The sequence below is a fragment of the Gigantopelta aegis genome, chromosome 2, assembly GCF_016097555.1.
Source record: "Gigantopelta aegis isolate Gae_Host chromosome 2, Gae_host_genome, whole genome shotgun sequence".
Lineage (NCBI taxonomy): Eukaryota > Metazoa > Mollusca > Gastropoda > Neomphalida > Peltospiridae > Gigantopelta > Gigantopelta aegis.
The window spans coordinates 5,044,292-5,060,020 of NC_054700.1; the positions used below are offsets into that span (position 1 = coordinate 5,044,292).

General features: G+C 36.2%; 1 protein-coding gene across 4 annotated transcripts in view; it reads left to right on the forward strand.

Moving 5' to 3' along the window:
- LOC121380267 (tyrosine-protein phosphatase non-receptor type 13-like) overlaps window positions 1-15,328 on the forward strand; it is a 97,039-nt gene extending 81,711 nt beyond the window's left edge. For 2 of the 4 annotated variants that reach the window (XM_041509112.1, XM_041509115.1), the window contains exons 6-11: window positions 1,063-1,267; window positions 1,635-1,770; window positions 4,142-4,920; window positions 5,628-5,742; window positions 6,998-7,136; window positions 14,214-15,328. In XM_041509112.1, coding sequence (XP_041365046.1) covers window positions 1,063-1,267; window positions 1,635-1,770; window positions 4,142-4,920; window positions 5,628-5,742; window positions 6,998-7,136; window positions 14,214-14,345 — 1,506 coding nt within the window. In that variant the 3' untranslated portion in view covers window positions 14,346-15,328. Of the gene's footprint in view, window positions 1-1,062; window positions 1,268-1,634; window positions 1,771-4,141; window positions 4,921-5,627; window positions 5,743-6,997; window positions 7,137-8,821; window positions 8,877-14,213 lie in introns of all 4 variants that reach the window. The other 2 variants (XM_041509113.1, XM_041509114.1) reach the window with 2 other exon arrangements.
- Window positions 15,329-15,729: the final 401 nt, after the last annotated feature.

Sequence of the window (15,729 nt, forward strand, 5' to 3'; positions counted from 1 at the left end):
CTAATGCATCTGGATGTGTAATTAAAAAATTATATCATTTACGAAATTTGGATTTCAAGTGAAATTACGGTGAGATATTTTGTATGCATTGTGTACAAAGCCAAAACAAGGTGCGAAAAGTGAATGTCGTCGACCTTAGTTTAAAGAGAGTAATTTTTAGCTCCCCTTAACATGTAAATTTATATGGCATCAGTAAAGTAATATCTTAACATGTAAATTTATATGGCATCAGTAAAGTAATATCTTAACATGTAAATTTATATGGCATCGGTAAAGTAATATCTTAAATGGCTCCCGGTAATCTGGGGCAAGACATAGCTCAGTGGTGAAGCGCTCGCTCAGTGTGCGGTCAGTTTGGGATTGATCCCTGTCAGCTCATTGGGCTCTTTCTCACTCCAGCCAGTGCACCACAACTGGTACATCAAAGGCCGTGGTATGTGCTATCCTGTCGATGGGATGGTGCATATAAAAGATTCCTTGCTGCTAATCGAAAAGAGTAGCCCATGAAGTGGCGACAGCGGGTTTTCTCCTTCTGTAGTCCTTAACCATATAACCGTAAATAAAATGTGTTGAATGCGTCGTTAAATAAAACATTTCCTTCCTTCGCTATAATGTAAATTAGGGGAGCTATTAATCACACAGCAGTCTTTTGCTTTTTATTACATTTTCTCATTTCTCTCAAACTGAGACGGGGTGTATATTGGTGGTAAAGTGTTTTCCGAAGGTGCAATGGACTAGGGGTATTTTCCCAGCCCCAACCCATGTTCCAGGACTGGTTTATCAAAGACCATGGTATGCACTGTTCTGTTCATGTAAAAAGTGCATATAAAAGATCCTGTGATGATTTTTCTGTAGGGGTAGCCTGTGTTGTTGCAGTGGGTTTCCTCTCTTTTTGTCCTGACCAACTGTCAAAATGACCATAGTAGACATCAAAATAGTTCCTAGATCGGTTAAAATAGTTCCTAGATCAGTTAAATGTGGGAGACTATTCCATCTCTTAATGCTCATCTCAATGCATGCATGCATGCTTAAGAAATAAAAATTACTTTCTTGTGTTTTCAGAAGTTCAGTCAGGTACCGAGGACGAACCCGCCATTTTTTCTGGATGGTGATGAACAGACCATCACAGTCCACAAAGGGGCCAAGGGGAAGGGTCTGGGTTTCAGCATTGTAGGGGGCAGTGACACGCCCAGGGGAAACATGGGCATCATCGTGCGCAGGATCTTCTCAAACGGGCTGGTCGCAGAGGATGGCAGAATACAAGGAGGTACACTCAGATTTATTTCAGTTCATTTCTTCCATCTGTTCATTATTAGGTTCCTTCTCTCCAACTTTTATATAACGTACCCTCTCTCTTCTCTCTTTTCTTTTTCTCTCTCCTTTTTTCTCACTCCCTCTTCCCCCTCTCTTCTCTTTCTCTCTCTCTCTCTCTCTCTCTCTCTCTCTCTCTCTCTCTCTCTCTCTCTCTCTCTCTCTGCTCTCTGTCTCTCTCTCTCTCTCTCTTGCTCTCTCTCTCTCTCTCTCTCTCTCTGTATTTTTTTAATGTTTCTTAATCATTTATTTTTAATACCATCCTAATTTTACGATTCTTTGCAAAACATCAATAAGATACATTTGTTTCCTGTGTTATTCAGGAGACGAGATAGTGGCTCTGAACGGGGAGGCATTGCGAGGTCTGACTCACCGGGAGGTTTTGTCCAAGTTTCGATTGCTAAAGAAAGGTCTCGTCAGAATCACGTTTCGGAACCGGTCTGCTTCTCCCACCGCCAGGTATAGAATAGTAACAAAACATGTAACCAACTGAGTTAAGAACTGTTCTAGAACTGATCATGTAGAGGGGGTGGGTGGCATTTGGAAACCAGTCTGTTGGATTCACACCCATGGCCAGGTATAGAATAACAACAAAACACGTAACTCTGTAACAACAAAACTTGTAACTCTGTAAGAGCAAACCCAACTGAGCTAAAGGACTGTTCAAGAATTGATCGTATGGAGGGGGTGTTGGCATTTGGGAACTTGTCTGCTTATTTTACCCTGAGCCAAGTATAAAATAACTAACAACACAAACTCCATGACAGGGTTTAAACCCGAGACTGCCTGTGTGAATGCCAGGGGTGTAACCAAATGATGGGAATTTTTCACAGCCAAGACAAGATGGGGTACTTGGTAATGACAGTTAAAATTACATAAAATTAAATATGAAGTGGTAATATTTTTTCCGTTACAAATTGAATTATGTCAAACTTGAAACTAGTTCCTTTACTTTAATAATAATTTTCTTCTATTTATTTCTGCTTCTTAATGACAAAATAAATCCACAAATGGCTGACACTACCATCTTTGTTTCTGGGGATCAGTAAACTTTATTTAAAAAAAAAATAAAAAAAATATTGAATGAAACTATTTTTTTAATTAACAAATACAGTGGACTTTCTCCAAACCAACATCTGTAAATCCCATTTAGTGGCAATAACTTTGGTGAAATCTTGACTAATCAGGAAGAGTGTGTATACCAGCACATTTCATCAGTTATTGAACATATTCAACAGGTCCAAATTCTAATAAAATACAAGTCCTAGATAAAAAAAAACTTGGTTTAGAGTTATACCTGTAAATGTTCATCTCAACACAAGTTTAAAAAATAAACATTCATGAAATTAAATATTTATTTTATTTTAATATTTAATTTTATTTTTTTTAGATTCATTCTAACTTTTACATCATAAATTATTTCTTTATTTACCAGGTCAGTTTATGATGGGCGATTATCCTAAATATTACATCATAAATTATTTCTTTATTTACCTGATCAGTTTATCATGGGCGATGATCCTAAATATTACATCATAAATTATTTCTTTATTTACCTGATCAGTTTATGATGGGCGATGATCCTAAATATTACATCATAAACATCATAAATTATTTCTTTATTTACCAGATCAGTTTATCATGGGCGATGATCCTAACTTTTACATCATAAATTATTTCTTTATTTACCAGATCAGTTTATGATGGGCGATGATCCTAAATATTACATCATAAATTATTTCTTTATTTACCAGATCAGTTTATGGTAGACGATACATTCTATTCTGCTGAATACAGATTGTATACTACAACAAAAAAGTTCACTCATTTGGTACTATATAATGCATTATACATATACTTAAAAATAAAATCTACATTCAATGAAGAAACAGTTAACCTTTCATTTTGCATTGAAAATCTCCAGTTACTTATACTGACAAATGATACAGCAGGGCTTCTAGATTGTGGTAGCCCCACTCTCCCATGGCTAGTGATATTCAGTGTTGGGCTAGTAAATAACTGCTATTGCCATGCCCGACAGGTAGTGCATTTTTTGGGTCAAATGTTGCAGTTAAGTCTGTTTTGTTAATATGAATATTCTGCCCACTCCCCCAACTCCCCAATGTTAGTGTTTTTAAGCTTTATCTCCCTGTTTAGGTGACATATCTGATTATTACTAGTATTTAGTAAAATTGTATTAACTTTTAAGTAAAGTAGGGCTAGTGAATTTTTAATCATGGACCGGCCTCGGTGGCGTCGTGGCAGGCCATCGGTCTACAGGCTGGTAGGTACTGGGTTCGGATCCCAGTCGAGGCATGGGATTTTTAATCCAGATACCGACTCCAAACCCTGAGTGAGTGCTCCGCAAGGCTCAATGGGTAGGTGTAAACCACTTGCACCGACCAGTGATCCATAACTGGTTCAACAAAGGCCATGGTTTGTGCTATCCTGCCTGTGGGAAGCGCAAATAAAAGATCCCTTGCTGCCAATCGGAAGAGTAGCCCATGTAGTGGCGACAGCGGGTTTCCTCTCAAAATCTGTGTGGTCCTGAACCATATGTCTGACGCCATATAACCGTAAATAAAATGTGTTGAGTGCGTCGTTAAATAAAACACTTCTTTCTTTTAATCATGGCTAGTAAATTTCTAAAATCACTGATCCCGTGACTAGTGGATTTTATAAAAATTCTAGAAGCCCTGGATACTTCAGTTAAATTCAGTGTCTGATTTCACTTTGAAACTTACAGTATTTCTTTTATTTAAACACATTTACCAAATTGCTAAACGTTTTTGTCTTAGTATATTTGTTTCTGTTTTTTTTTCTCCCACAGCCCTCGCCGATCTCCAAGCCACTCCCCTAGTGACTCCCTAGATGGGAGTCCTGTGTCCACCCCTAGTCACTCTCCCCGCCACACTCCGTGCAACAGTATTACAGATGGACAGATATTCGGACTTGCTCCATACTCCAGCTTGCCAGCCTTTCCTCCCTGCCACGAGAATAACTTAGTACCAACAGTGCCTTCGTACAGACCCAAATACACTTATGGAGAACCAAAAACAGAATCGCCCAAAATGGGAACCAGTGTACTGTCACTAAGGAGCAGACTGACCAATCAGAACCACGAAACTGGGTCATCTGACTCCCTCTCATCCAATCACTGTTCAAGAAATCAGAATCTGCAGAATGGCTTCTTTCCGGCCAATCAGTGTGCGAAGAATCAGACTTCGAACGTGTCCAGCAGTGTGTTCGGTAACGGGATGGTGAATGTGAGTTCCAGTTCCAGTTCTTCATTTGGATCGTTTTCCAGTTTTCGTCCAGTGGAGCAGAGAAGTACTGTCCTGCACAGTTACAACCAAGGGGTGAAGTTCTTGTCAGTGGTGCAGAAGCTGGAATACTCGCAGAGACAAGAGTACTCGCAGAGACGAGAGTACTCGCAGAATGTCGAGTACAGCGAGACTCGCGTGGCCTCGTCGGTAAGTTCAGTAGAAAGACAAGACGCGAGTGCTCGGACTACATCCTCTGTGAGTTCCTTACAGACGTTCACCTCCGGCCAAACAAGCGAGAATGAAGTCTGCAAGAACAAGCTGTTAGAAGTCCATCTCTACAAAGGTAGGCAACCAACTAAAGCTCTGTTTACATGCTTATATGGGAGATAACTCTGTTTACATGCTTATATGGGAGATAACTCTATGTGCTTATGCAGGCTTCTGAAAATTTAAATTTTGCACAGACAGTGGATTACACAAAAACAAATTCAGGTGACTCATTTCGTTTTTACGTAAACCCATCATGATCATGTAAATGTACAGATCTCCTAAGGACGAGCACCAGATAGTGTATCAGGAAAGCAGTCATGGCATTGCCTAACATCCTTTCAACTCTGCATTGTGCAGAGATACGGTTTTGATCAGGGAATATGGTTTTCTCTTTCAGATTTACATGTATGCTCAAAAATAAATTGAACAATTTTCAGATGCAAAAATAAATGCCACAAAAAAGCAGTTTTTCATTAATAAATTTGTCTTGAAATTTAGCAATGGAAATATGGGAGATAACACTTAAAAAAGAAATGTCACAAAAAAAACCTAAAAGTTTTTAGTTAGTAAATTGCTGTTGAAATTTTGCAATGGAAATAATGGGAGATAACTCTTTTAAATTTAACTTTGTGAGAGTTGCCTTTCTTGCCCAAACAATCCATCCATTTGTGTACATTTTGTCTGCTACTTGCATGACCTGAGGTGAACTACTTTTGAGTCAGTTTAATACATTGTTCAATTTTTATTGTAAATTTAAAATATAAGTGATTTATTTTTCAGAAAAAGATGTGTCTCTAGGAATCAACGTGGTGAGGAAGACGTTTGGTGGTGTAAGCAATATCTATGTGCAAGATGTCCCAGATGGGTCACCAGCTGCCAGAGAAGGGCAGTTAAGGTGAGATTACACTACAGTTCTAGACGGTTGACAAGCTGCCAGAGAAGGGCACTTAAGGTGAGATTACACTACAGTTCTAGGCGGGTGACAAGCTGCCAAGGAAGGGCAGTTAAGGTGAGATTACACTACAGTTCTAGACAGGTGACAAGCTGCCAGGGAAGGGCATTTGAGGTGAGATTACACTACAGTTCTAGACAGGTGACAAGCTGCCAGGGAAGGGCATTTGAGGTGAGATTACACTACAGTTCTAGACTGGTCACCAGCTGGCAGAGAAGGGCAGTTAAGGTGAGATTACACTACAGTTCTAGACTGGTGACCAGCTGCCAGGGAAGGGCAGTTGAGGTGAGATTACACTACAGTTCTAGACGGGTCACCAACTACAGTCCTAGACGGGTGACCAGCTGCCAGAGAAGGGCAATTAAGGTCAGATTACACTACAGTTCTAGACTGGTGACCAGCTGCCAGAGAAGGGCAGTTAAGGTGAGATTACACTACACTTCCAGACTGGTCACCAGCTGCCAGAGAAGGGCAGTTAAGGTCAGATTACACTACAGTTCTAGAGGATAGTGATTTTATTAATCATTGGCTAGTGGATGTTGGGGCGGTACTTAGCCCAGTAGTAAAGTGCTTGCTTAATGCGCGGTCGGTTTGGGATTGATCCCCATCTGTGGACCCATTTAGCTATTTCTCTTTACAGCCAGTGCACCACGATTGGTATATCAAAGGCTGTGGTATGTGCTATCCTGTCTGGATGGTGCATATAAAAGATCCCTCGCTGCTAATGGAAAAATGTAGTAGGTTTCCTCTCTGACTATTTGTCAAAATTACCAAGTGTTGAACATTCATTCTTGTTTTGTTTAATGACACCACTAGAGCACATTGATTAATTAATTATTTGATGTCAAACTTTTGGTAATTCTGACTCATAGTCATGAGAGAAAACCTCCTACATATTTCCATTAGCAGCAAGGAATCTTTTATATGCACTTTCCCACAGACAGGAAAGCACATACCACGACCTTTAACCAGTTGTGCTGCACTGGTTGCAATGAGGTAAAAAAAAAACTAATCAGTTGAATGGATTCACTGAAGTGGTTTGATCCTGTGACGCAAGTACATTCACCTACGGTTAGCACTCAACCGACTGAGCTAAATAAATCCCACCCTTTTAGTAAGTAAAGTTTGTAATATATTATTTCTGGCTTTAATTTCTCTTCTGTGCCAAATATTAAAAGCCGTAACATATTGTTTTCAGAAAGGGAGACTTGCTGGTTCGAGTAAACGGGAAACCGATGCACGAGTTGACGCTTCTTGATGCGTATCAGTTGTTCAGAAACCTTTCTCCAGGACCGGTGGCCATATTGGCCCAGAGAGACGACATCACTCAAATACAGGTAGATATTTTAGAATAGATTTTACACGTGTGCTTTGTATGTAATGAAAGGTTTTTGCTAGTACCATGGCAACCAGTTGTGTAAGTAGAAATTAATAAATGAATAAAGGTTCTGGATTAAAACCGTCCAAGTTTGGTTACAGTTCACTATATTCTAGTTTTGCTCTCACTGAATTAATTGTTTTTTAGTATTATGAATTTTGACCAAATACACCACAAGGTTGTGATCAAAGTAAAACTGTATGGGTACTAGTTCTGATATGGTTGGCATTTGTGTTCATGGTGAGAGAAAGAAGAAAGGATAGAAGTACTGGACAGTCTAGTCCATAATAACAATGGTGATGGACGAACAATAAAAACAGTCCGTTGATTCAATCGGCCATAGATCATTTAGTTCTCAGCTTCTTTTTTGTTCACTTCTTCAAAAGAAACCAAAAACAACAACGGTTTTATAAAAATGATGTACAGTTTTTGTAAAACTTCTGTTAATGTTGTTGCATCATGGTATATATGTAATTATCAATATAGACTAGATTCCATGCATGTTATGTTTGTACACACACAAAGAATGTCTTGTGACACAATTGAGTTTTATGGCAACAACAGCCTTACCACTTAGACTAAGATTCTTGTTAATGATTTTTATAGACTGCAGTGACTTAAATACACAGAGATAGTTTTGGTGCCACCTTTAAAGGTCTGTGAAACATTTAAACAGACCGGCATCGTGGTTAGGCCATCGGTCTACAGGCTGGTAGGTACTGGGTTCGGATCCCAGTCGAGGCATGGGATTTTTAATCCAGATACCGACTCCAAACCCTGAGTGAGTTCTCCGCAAGGCTCAATGGGTAGGTGTAAACCACTTGCACCGACCAGTGATCCATAACTGGTTCAACAAAGGCCATGGTTTGTGCTATCCTGCCTATGGGAGGCGCAAATAAAAGATCCCTTGCTGCTCATTGGAAAGAGTAGCTCATGTAGTGGCGACAGCGGGTTTCCTCTCAAAATCTGTGTAGTCCTTAACTATATGTCTGACGCCATATAACCGTAAATAAAATGTGTTCAAGTGTGTCGTTAAATAAAATATTTCTTTCATTTCAACAATAAAAGTGTTTCACAAACTATACAAGTCTAAATTATAATACCTTTTTGTTTGTTGAAGGATAATTTATGCAGTTTACTTAATTTTGTTGTATTTTATTGAAGTCAGAAGGTTTAAAAATTACATTTGTGTCACTGTTACGATGACTATTCTTCTTAAAACATTCTTATGTCTTGGTTAAGTGTACAGTTGAGGTATAGTTCATATTAAGATGCTTTTAAACTATTTCCAAAAATGCTTAATCACGGAAAACGGATGAGGAATTTGCATCGACATAGAACAAACTGTCTTCTTTATTTTGAAAATAAAGACATTATTTCTGTTAGATATCATTATTTAATTGTCATAATTATAATTTTGTAATATAAGAATTAAGGATCACATCTTTTTTGTAGCAGACATGATTTGGTCTGTTAGATAAAATTATTAATTATCATATTGTTTTATAATTTTGTATTATAAGAATTAAGGATCACATCTTTAATACAACAGACATGTTTGGGTCTGTTAGATATAATTATTTAATTATCACTTTATTTTATACTTTTATAATATTAGAATTAAGGATCCAATCTCTCTTGCAGCGTGAGGTGTATGTGTAGTATTGCTGTTGTCAACGAGGTATAGCTATAAATAGATGTACGTGTGTGTGTGTGTTCTCACCTAGCATGCGTCTTCACCTGTAAGCCACTTTCTCTCCTCTCTAGTGTGAACTCTGTATTCTCTCTTAACATATGCTTCATCTTTGCATATTCACTATCAAAATCAACAACCAATACAGAACTTCAAATGTTTTAGTCTTTTGCATTAAATTTTAACGTTAAAGTTTCATTTTTAAGATCAGTTTTTAACAAACTGTAAGTCCTAGGTCAATCAAACTTGGTTTATGGTTGCACACAGTGCACCAAATTTGTTTTATGGTAGATAACACATTTAATTCTGCAGAACGTTTGTTTCAGTCAGTAGTGTAGAAATTTGTGTGAATATTTTATGGGAGTCGTGTCATGTACTTTTTAGTGGTAGTGGAATATAAATTGTTTTATTAAATTGATTTGAATTTTGAAGATTTTTTTGTTGCCATTTTGAAGATTTTTCTTTGTTGTAGTAAATATTGTTTTATTGATGGGTAATGAACAGGAAAATGACATTAATATAAAATTTAAGATGGATTCTATTTTGTTTAATTGTGTTCTAAATGAAATGGGAAAAAATATGAAGCAATTAAAAAGAAGAATTCAATTCCAGTAGGAAAATAGTTTTGTTGGGACTGGAGCCTGTTAGAGTATTTTTAGTGCAGATTTGGTGTGTAGATGATAGCATTGAGTAATATTGGCATGTGATTGGTTAAGTAGTAGTAGGAGTTGATAGCAAGAAAATAGATACATATGAAGTTCTGTATTTGTTGTATACTTTCCGTTCATTAGAAGTAGTAGCTTGTACTAATTAAATGTTTTTATAACATATTGAAATAACACTGAGTGAATTGTAATACAGTTTTGCACCAGTAACAGGTTTTCGTTTTAAGTAAATTTCCAGTGTGTTCACTAAAAATATATATTCGATTTAATTTCTGATAACAGTTGATGTATCAAAATTGTGAAATAGAGACTGCAAAATGTTTTTCATGGTAGCAGATATACTTAAATTACTATTAATACAGTACACTGAGTGCATGATACTTCCGTTTCGGAATGCGGGAAAACTGATATGATATGAATGAAAAATTGCTATTGAAATTCTCTTGCTTGAATATTACTAATGCATCTAACCATGTTTGGAAAATAAAATATTGTAATTTAAACAAACTGTACCATTTACAAAATGGATATGAAGTGACATTATGGTCTGATATGTTTGTTTTTCATATGGTGTGAAAATTATCTTGTCGTCAAACTTAACATTGGACTGATATAATGATATTTCAAAATGTGTTAGTTATTGTGTACAAACAAAGAATGAAAATTAGCTCAAAAGACTAGACAATTCCAGAAATGACTGTCAGGGGTGCAGAAATTAAAAATATTTCACTAGCTAGCCGTTCCAACACCAACTAAAATTTACTAGCCCATCAGCCTATAGAATATATTATTGTCTAACAATAATATAATATACTGTCTTCACTTCAAATGATTTTGTTTTCTCTTTTTTTTTTTAATGACAAAACAAAATAAGGACACTTGGTAGTTGATCAACATCATGTAGCAAACGGAAACAAGACCCAAACCTTGACTGACAAATCAATAAATTTTGAAATACTCTGTTTTTCACATTTCTTTTATATAGATTTACAAAATTCAAGTGACATCCCGAAAGTGTTTAATAGAACAATTTATTCAGAACACTGCGGATTCAATGCAAAAACAAAATATGTATATAACAAATTAAATTAGTCAGTCTGAAAAAGACAGATCCCCTGTCGGACTGGTAGTTGCATTTTTTAACTCGACTGTCAGACTTTTTACTCGCATTTGGCGATGGGGCGAGTAGTTTCTGCAGCCCTGACTGTATTACTTGGATGATGGATCTGTGGGATATTTTTTGTCCTCTGTCAAACAGCTACGAGTATGAATATGATGCTCATTTAAAGTAGTTGATCACAGCAAATTAACTCATCAGCCAATTAACTCATTAGATTGAGTCAGCTTGCTCTGTTACTTGTCTTGTTTCAAAAAGAACTAGCTACATTTTAACATGCAATAATATAACTGCACGTGTATGAGTAGTGATTAAAATGATAGAGCTTACCGTTATGTATTCCTGCTATGTGTTAACCGGCCTCGGTGGCGTCGTGGTTAGGCCATCGGTCAACAGGCTGGTAGGTACTGGGTTTGGATCCTAGTCGAGGCATGGGATTTTTTATCCAGATACCGACTCCAAACCCTGAGTGAGTGCTCCACAAGGCTCAATGGCTAGGTGTAAACCACTTGCACCGACCATTGATCCATAACTGGTTCATCAAAGGCCATGGTTTGTACTATCCTGCCTGTGGGAAGCACAAATAAAAGATCCCTTGCTGCTAATCGGAAGAGTAGCCCATGAAGTGGTGACAGCGGGTTTCCTCTCAAAATCTGTGTGGCCTTAACCATATGTCTGACACCATATAACCATAAATAAAATGTGTTGAGTGCGTCGTTGAATAAAACATTTCTTTGTTTCTTTTTTCCTGCTATGTGTTAGTCTTTTATTAACCCTTATAAGGCTGCATTGTTTTTAGAAAGTTTCAGGAATTTGACTTGCATTAACACATATATTTTTTCTCTCTCAATAAACACCGATTCTCAGCTGCCAGTTGTCTATATCTTTGAGGATTTTATGCACCTATTATCCATTAACATTTTCATATGTAAAAACATTAAAACAGTCAGATCATAGCGACACTATGACAATGGTTCCATGTAACATCATAATACTTAACCTAGAACGTGTATACACGTCTGCAGCACTCTACGGGTTCATTATTACTGGAGATGCTTTTCTGTGCTATTATGCTTTTAATGTAATTTATATTTAATTATTAATCTGTAGTATCAACACTTAGTTTGTGATCATGATTTGATTTTGCTTGTACTAGATATAATGAAAGCTGGGAGGAGAAGTAATGGTTATAACCCGTAATGGTAATACACGTGAAATGAAAAAAATCTGACATTGTCAACATGAACAAGATTCCCACAACCCATTCAACAATCTGTGCACATTCACAACCATAAACCTAACTCCTGCAGATCTTTCCCCCACTATATAAATTGTCAAATATCCTTTAAATATCATTTTAAAAATCACACATGTCAAAAATAACTCTAGGTCATGTTGACTAACCTACCTCTGTTTTCCTCCGGACAGAGGTAGGTTAGGGGTAACAGGGAATCTTGAGAATTGTAACCAAGAAAATTAATATGATTTAACTACGTTATAAACATGTTCGATAGTGTGACTTTACTGGGAACAAGAAACATGATATAGCTAAGTGGTAGAGTGATCGCCTCAATTACAGTGTATAGCAGGGTTGATGGTCTTCAGAACTCTGAAAATTTTTAAAATTATTATTTCATTTGCATGTCACTCCTGCATATCTTAATTTTGCATAACCTATTTTTCAATTTGTTCATTTAGGACGTCTTTTATTTATAGACATAACGGGTTACACAAAAAAGAAATGGGTTACCTGGATTTATATTCGTGTAACCCATAAATGAGGAATGCAGATTGTGAATGCACCGAGGCATGTCTTCAAAGGACTTGAGTATTTTTCCTGTCCAACAACTTGTAAATCTAAGTGAATGGTATACCTTTTGGATGGCACAGCCTCTATGATGGCAGCAGATTATCTCTCTTGTTTCAAGTAACTTTCTAAATAATCATAGATGTTCAACACCAAATGGTCAAAGTTTTAACAAGAATTTTGGGAGTACTGCTAAAGCAATACCTGTCTCGAACCCAACAAATTTTCGTATAATTCTTGTCAGAAATGGGTTAATCGCCATGAAAGTCAAACTTGATTAGTAACTTTATACAACATTTCAGCTCAATATCTTAAAAAGACAGACAGAAGGATGGATATGAAACGTATAGTCCTCTCCAGTTGGAATGTTAGGAGACTAAAAATGTGCCGAGTTGTCATATTAAAGAGATATTTCATATCTTTGTAATATGGGAATAAAGCCGTATCAAAACAACGTCGCAAATGTGTATCAAACAGATGCCAAAATGTCATTTGAATAGCTTTTGAAAACTAAATGTTTTGGCAAGATAATATTGAAATTTCTGTTGTAGCTGAACCGTTTACTTTTAGATTAATACAACTAGGAATAGGTGGCCCATTGTGACGAAATCTTTACATAATAAATGTTTTTTATTTCACATCCAGGTGTTAAATATTTCAATGCAGTCATAGCAAATTGGTCTGTGTGTGTCAATGAAACAAAGAACAATGATATAACAAAATATGGTAAATTTTTTCTCCTTTTTTGGAGGATATAGTTCTGAAATTTCATTGACATTTTTACATGGGGAAGTGGCAACCAGTTGCATATATCATCAAGGAGAGGATGATTTAAAAAAAAACAATTTTAAAACTCAGGTGTTAAGAAATATTATTCCATAATATCAAAGTATATTCAGATTTTAAATATATATCTTCAAAATCATTACAACCGGCGTCATGGTTAGGCCATCGGTCTACAGGCTGGTAGGTACTGAGTTCGGATCCCAGTCGAATAATGGGATTTTTAATCCAGATACCGACTCCAAACCCTAAGTGAGTGCTCTGCAAGGCTCAGTGGGTAGGTGTAAACCACTTGCACCGACCAGTGATCCATAACTGGTTCAACAAAGGCCATGGTTTGTGCTATCCTCCTGTGGGAAGCGCAAATAAAAGATCCCTTGCTGCTAAACGGAAAGAGTAACCCATGAAATGGCAACAACAGGTTTCCTCTCAAAATCTGTGTGGTCCTTAACCATATGTCTGACACCATATAACCGTAAATAAAATGTGTTGAGTGTGTCGTTAAATAAAGCATTTCTTTCTTTCTTTTCAAAATCATTACAAGTTTAATTTGCCAGAACAGTCATGGGAAAGTGCATATAAAAGATCCCTTGCTGCTAATGGAAAAAATGTAGTAGGTTTCCTCTGATGACTATGTGTCAGAATAACCAAATGTTTGACATCCAATAGCCGATGATTAATTAATCAATGTGCTCTAGACTTTCCATATATGACTTTCCAACTTACACTTCCTACCATCTAACAAAATCATTACAGGTGCATAGTAACAAGTAAAATTGTCCAGTTTGGTTGCAAAAATATCTCCAGAACTTGGCCAAAAATGAAAATCAAAAAGGGTCCAACAAATTTGGATTAATTACTGGTGTATATTGGTCAAGGGTATGTATTGATTTGTGGCATTCTTCATACTGGTTTTACACAATTTATGTTTTTTTAAATTTTATTTGAATTTTTAATTAATTTCTTTCCAGAAATCTAAAGATCTGACTGCATTTCCTAGAAGTGATTTTAAAACGGCCAATGAAAGGGATTTAGGGAATTTGAATTCCACCAATGAGAAGCCAGTGAAAGGTACGTGTTGTAGTCTGCTGCACTACACCTAGATGGGCTGGACTGACTCGCACTTCCTCAATCCGCAGGGAATTCTGGGATGTCTCTCAAGGAACTCTGGGACTAGCAATTGTGTTTGCTTTGTTGGCAAAATGCCAATATTTTGTTTTGCTTTAAAACTTCATAATTTCTTTATTTTTATTTTTTTGTCCTTTTTTTTTTTTTAATATTTCATTTCTTTCTCTAACTGAGCTATTGATTTTAATTTAATTTTGTTTTATTATTATCCCAAGCTTTTCAAAGGAGGATACCTTTGGTTTGTTTTATTGATCTGTTAGAATTAGTAGGTTAAATTTTTATTTGTTGTCTTAATTTGTTCATTTGTTAATCAACACATATGTATGTGTTACATAATGTCCATTGTATTATTATTTATTGTCTAATTCAAGCAATACTTTAAAAACTTTTTACTTTTACCCACCACACCCACCATATTATGTTTCTGATTAATAACAGAAACGTTTTCTTGAAGTAGTACAACAGAAATGTAAAAGGTTTCAAAAAATTAAATAAAAGGTATAAAGGTTGTTTTCAATTTAAAAAAAAAATTGATATCTAAAAAATTTAATATTTTGCAGTCAAAATATTGTTTTGGGGATATTTGTGTCTCTGTGAATATGTCAGTTGCCGGTTTTTTCCCCTCCATATTAGTTATGGGTATTTAAATATTTAAACATTATTTTAGTGTTTGTTTTGTCTTTTTAAGTTGTACTTGTCATTGAAGAGCAGAAAGTAGTTTAATGTGGTAAATCTTGATTTTGATGTACTGTGGGTTGTTGGATCCATCCCTCTTAGCGGATCGTAATTTCAAAGATTTTGGTATGCGCTTCCCATAGGTGTATGGGGCTCCCTTTTTTTTGAGGGGGTCGGCGCAGGCTGGTTTTTGTCCAAATTAAATGAAAATGCCCGAATACACATTTTTACATAGATTATAACTAATTTTGAGGGTAGAATGATGGAAATATATGCCAAAGAGGTCTCAGGTTAACACATTTTACCCGAATGTCTTATAATTTTTGCCCAAATTTTAGGTTTTGCTCCAGCACTAGGGGGGCGGTTGCCTCCCACCCCGTCTTGTACGCTTATGGTGCTTCCCTATCTTGGAAAGTATTAAAAATAATTCTTTGTTGCTTAAAAGGAAAAATAGAAATTAAATGAAGAAATTGTGAGTTAATAAAATGATGTTGAATAAAACATTAATATTTTGTTTACTGGTTGGTGTTGTTTGACAGTATAAAACAATTATTCTGTGATATAGTCTAAGTTTTACCTGTGTGATAAATTATCCAGGTGATAATTTGTTGAATTTTTGCCAAAAAAGATGTTAATTACATAAACATGTACTTTTGATAATGTTAATTTCATGTTGTTTTTGTT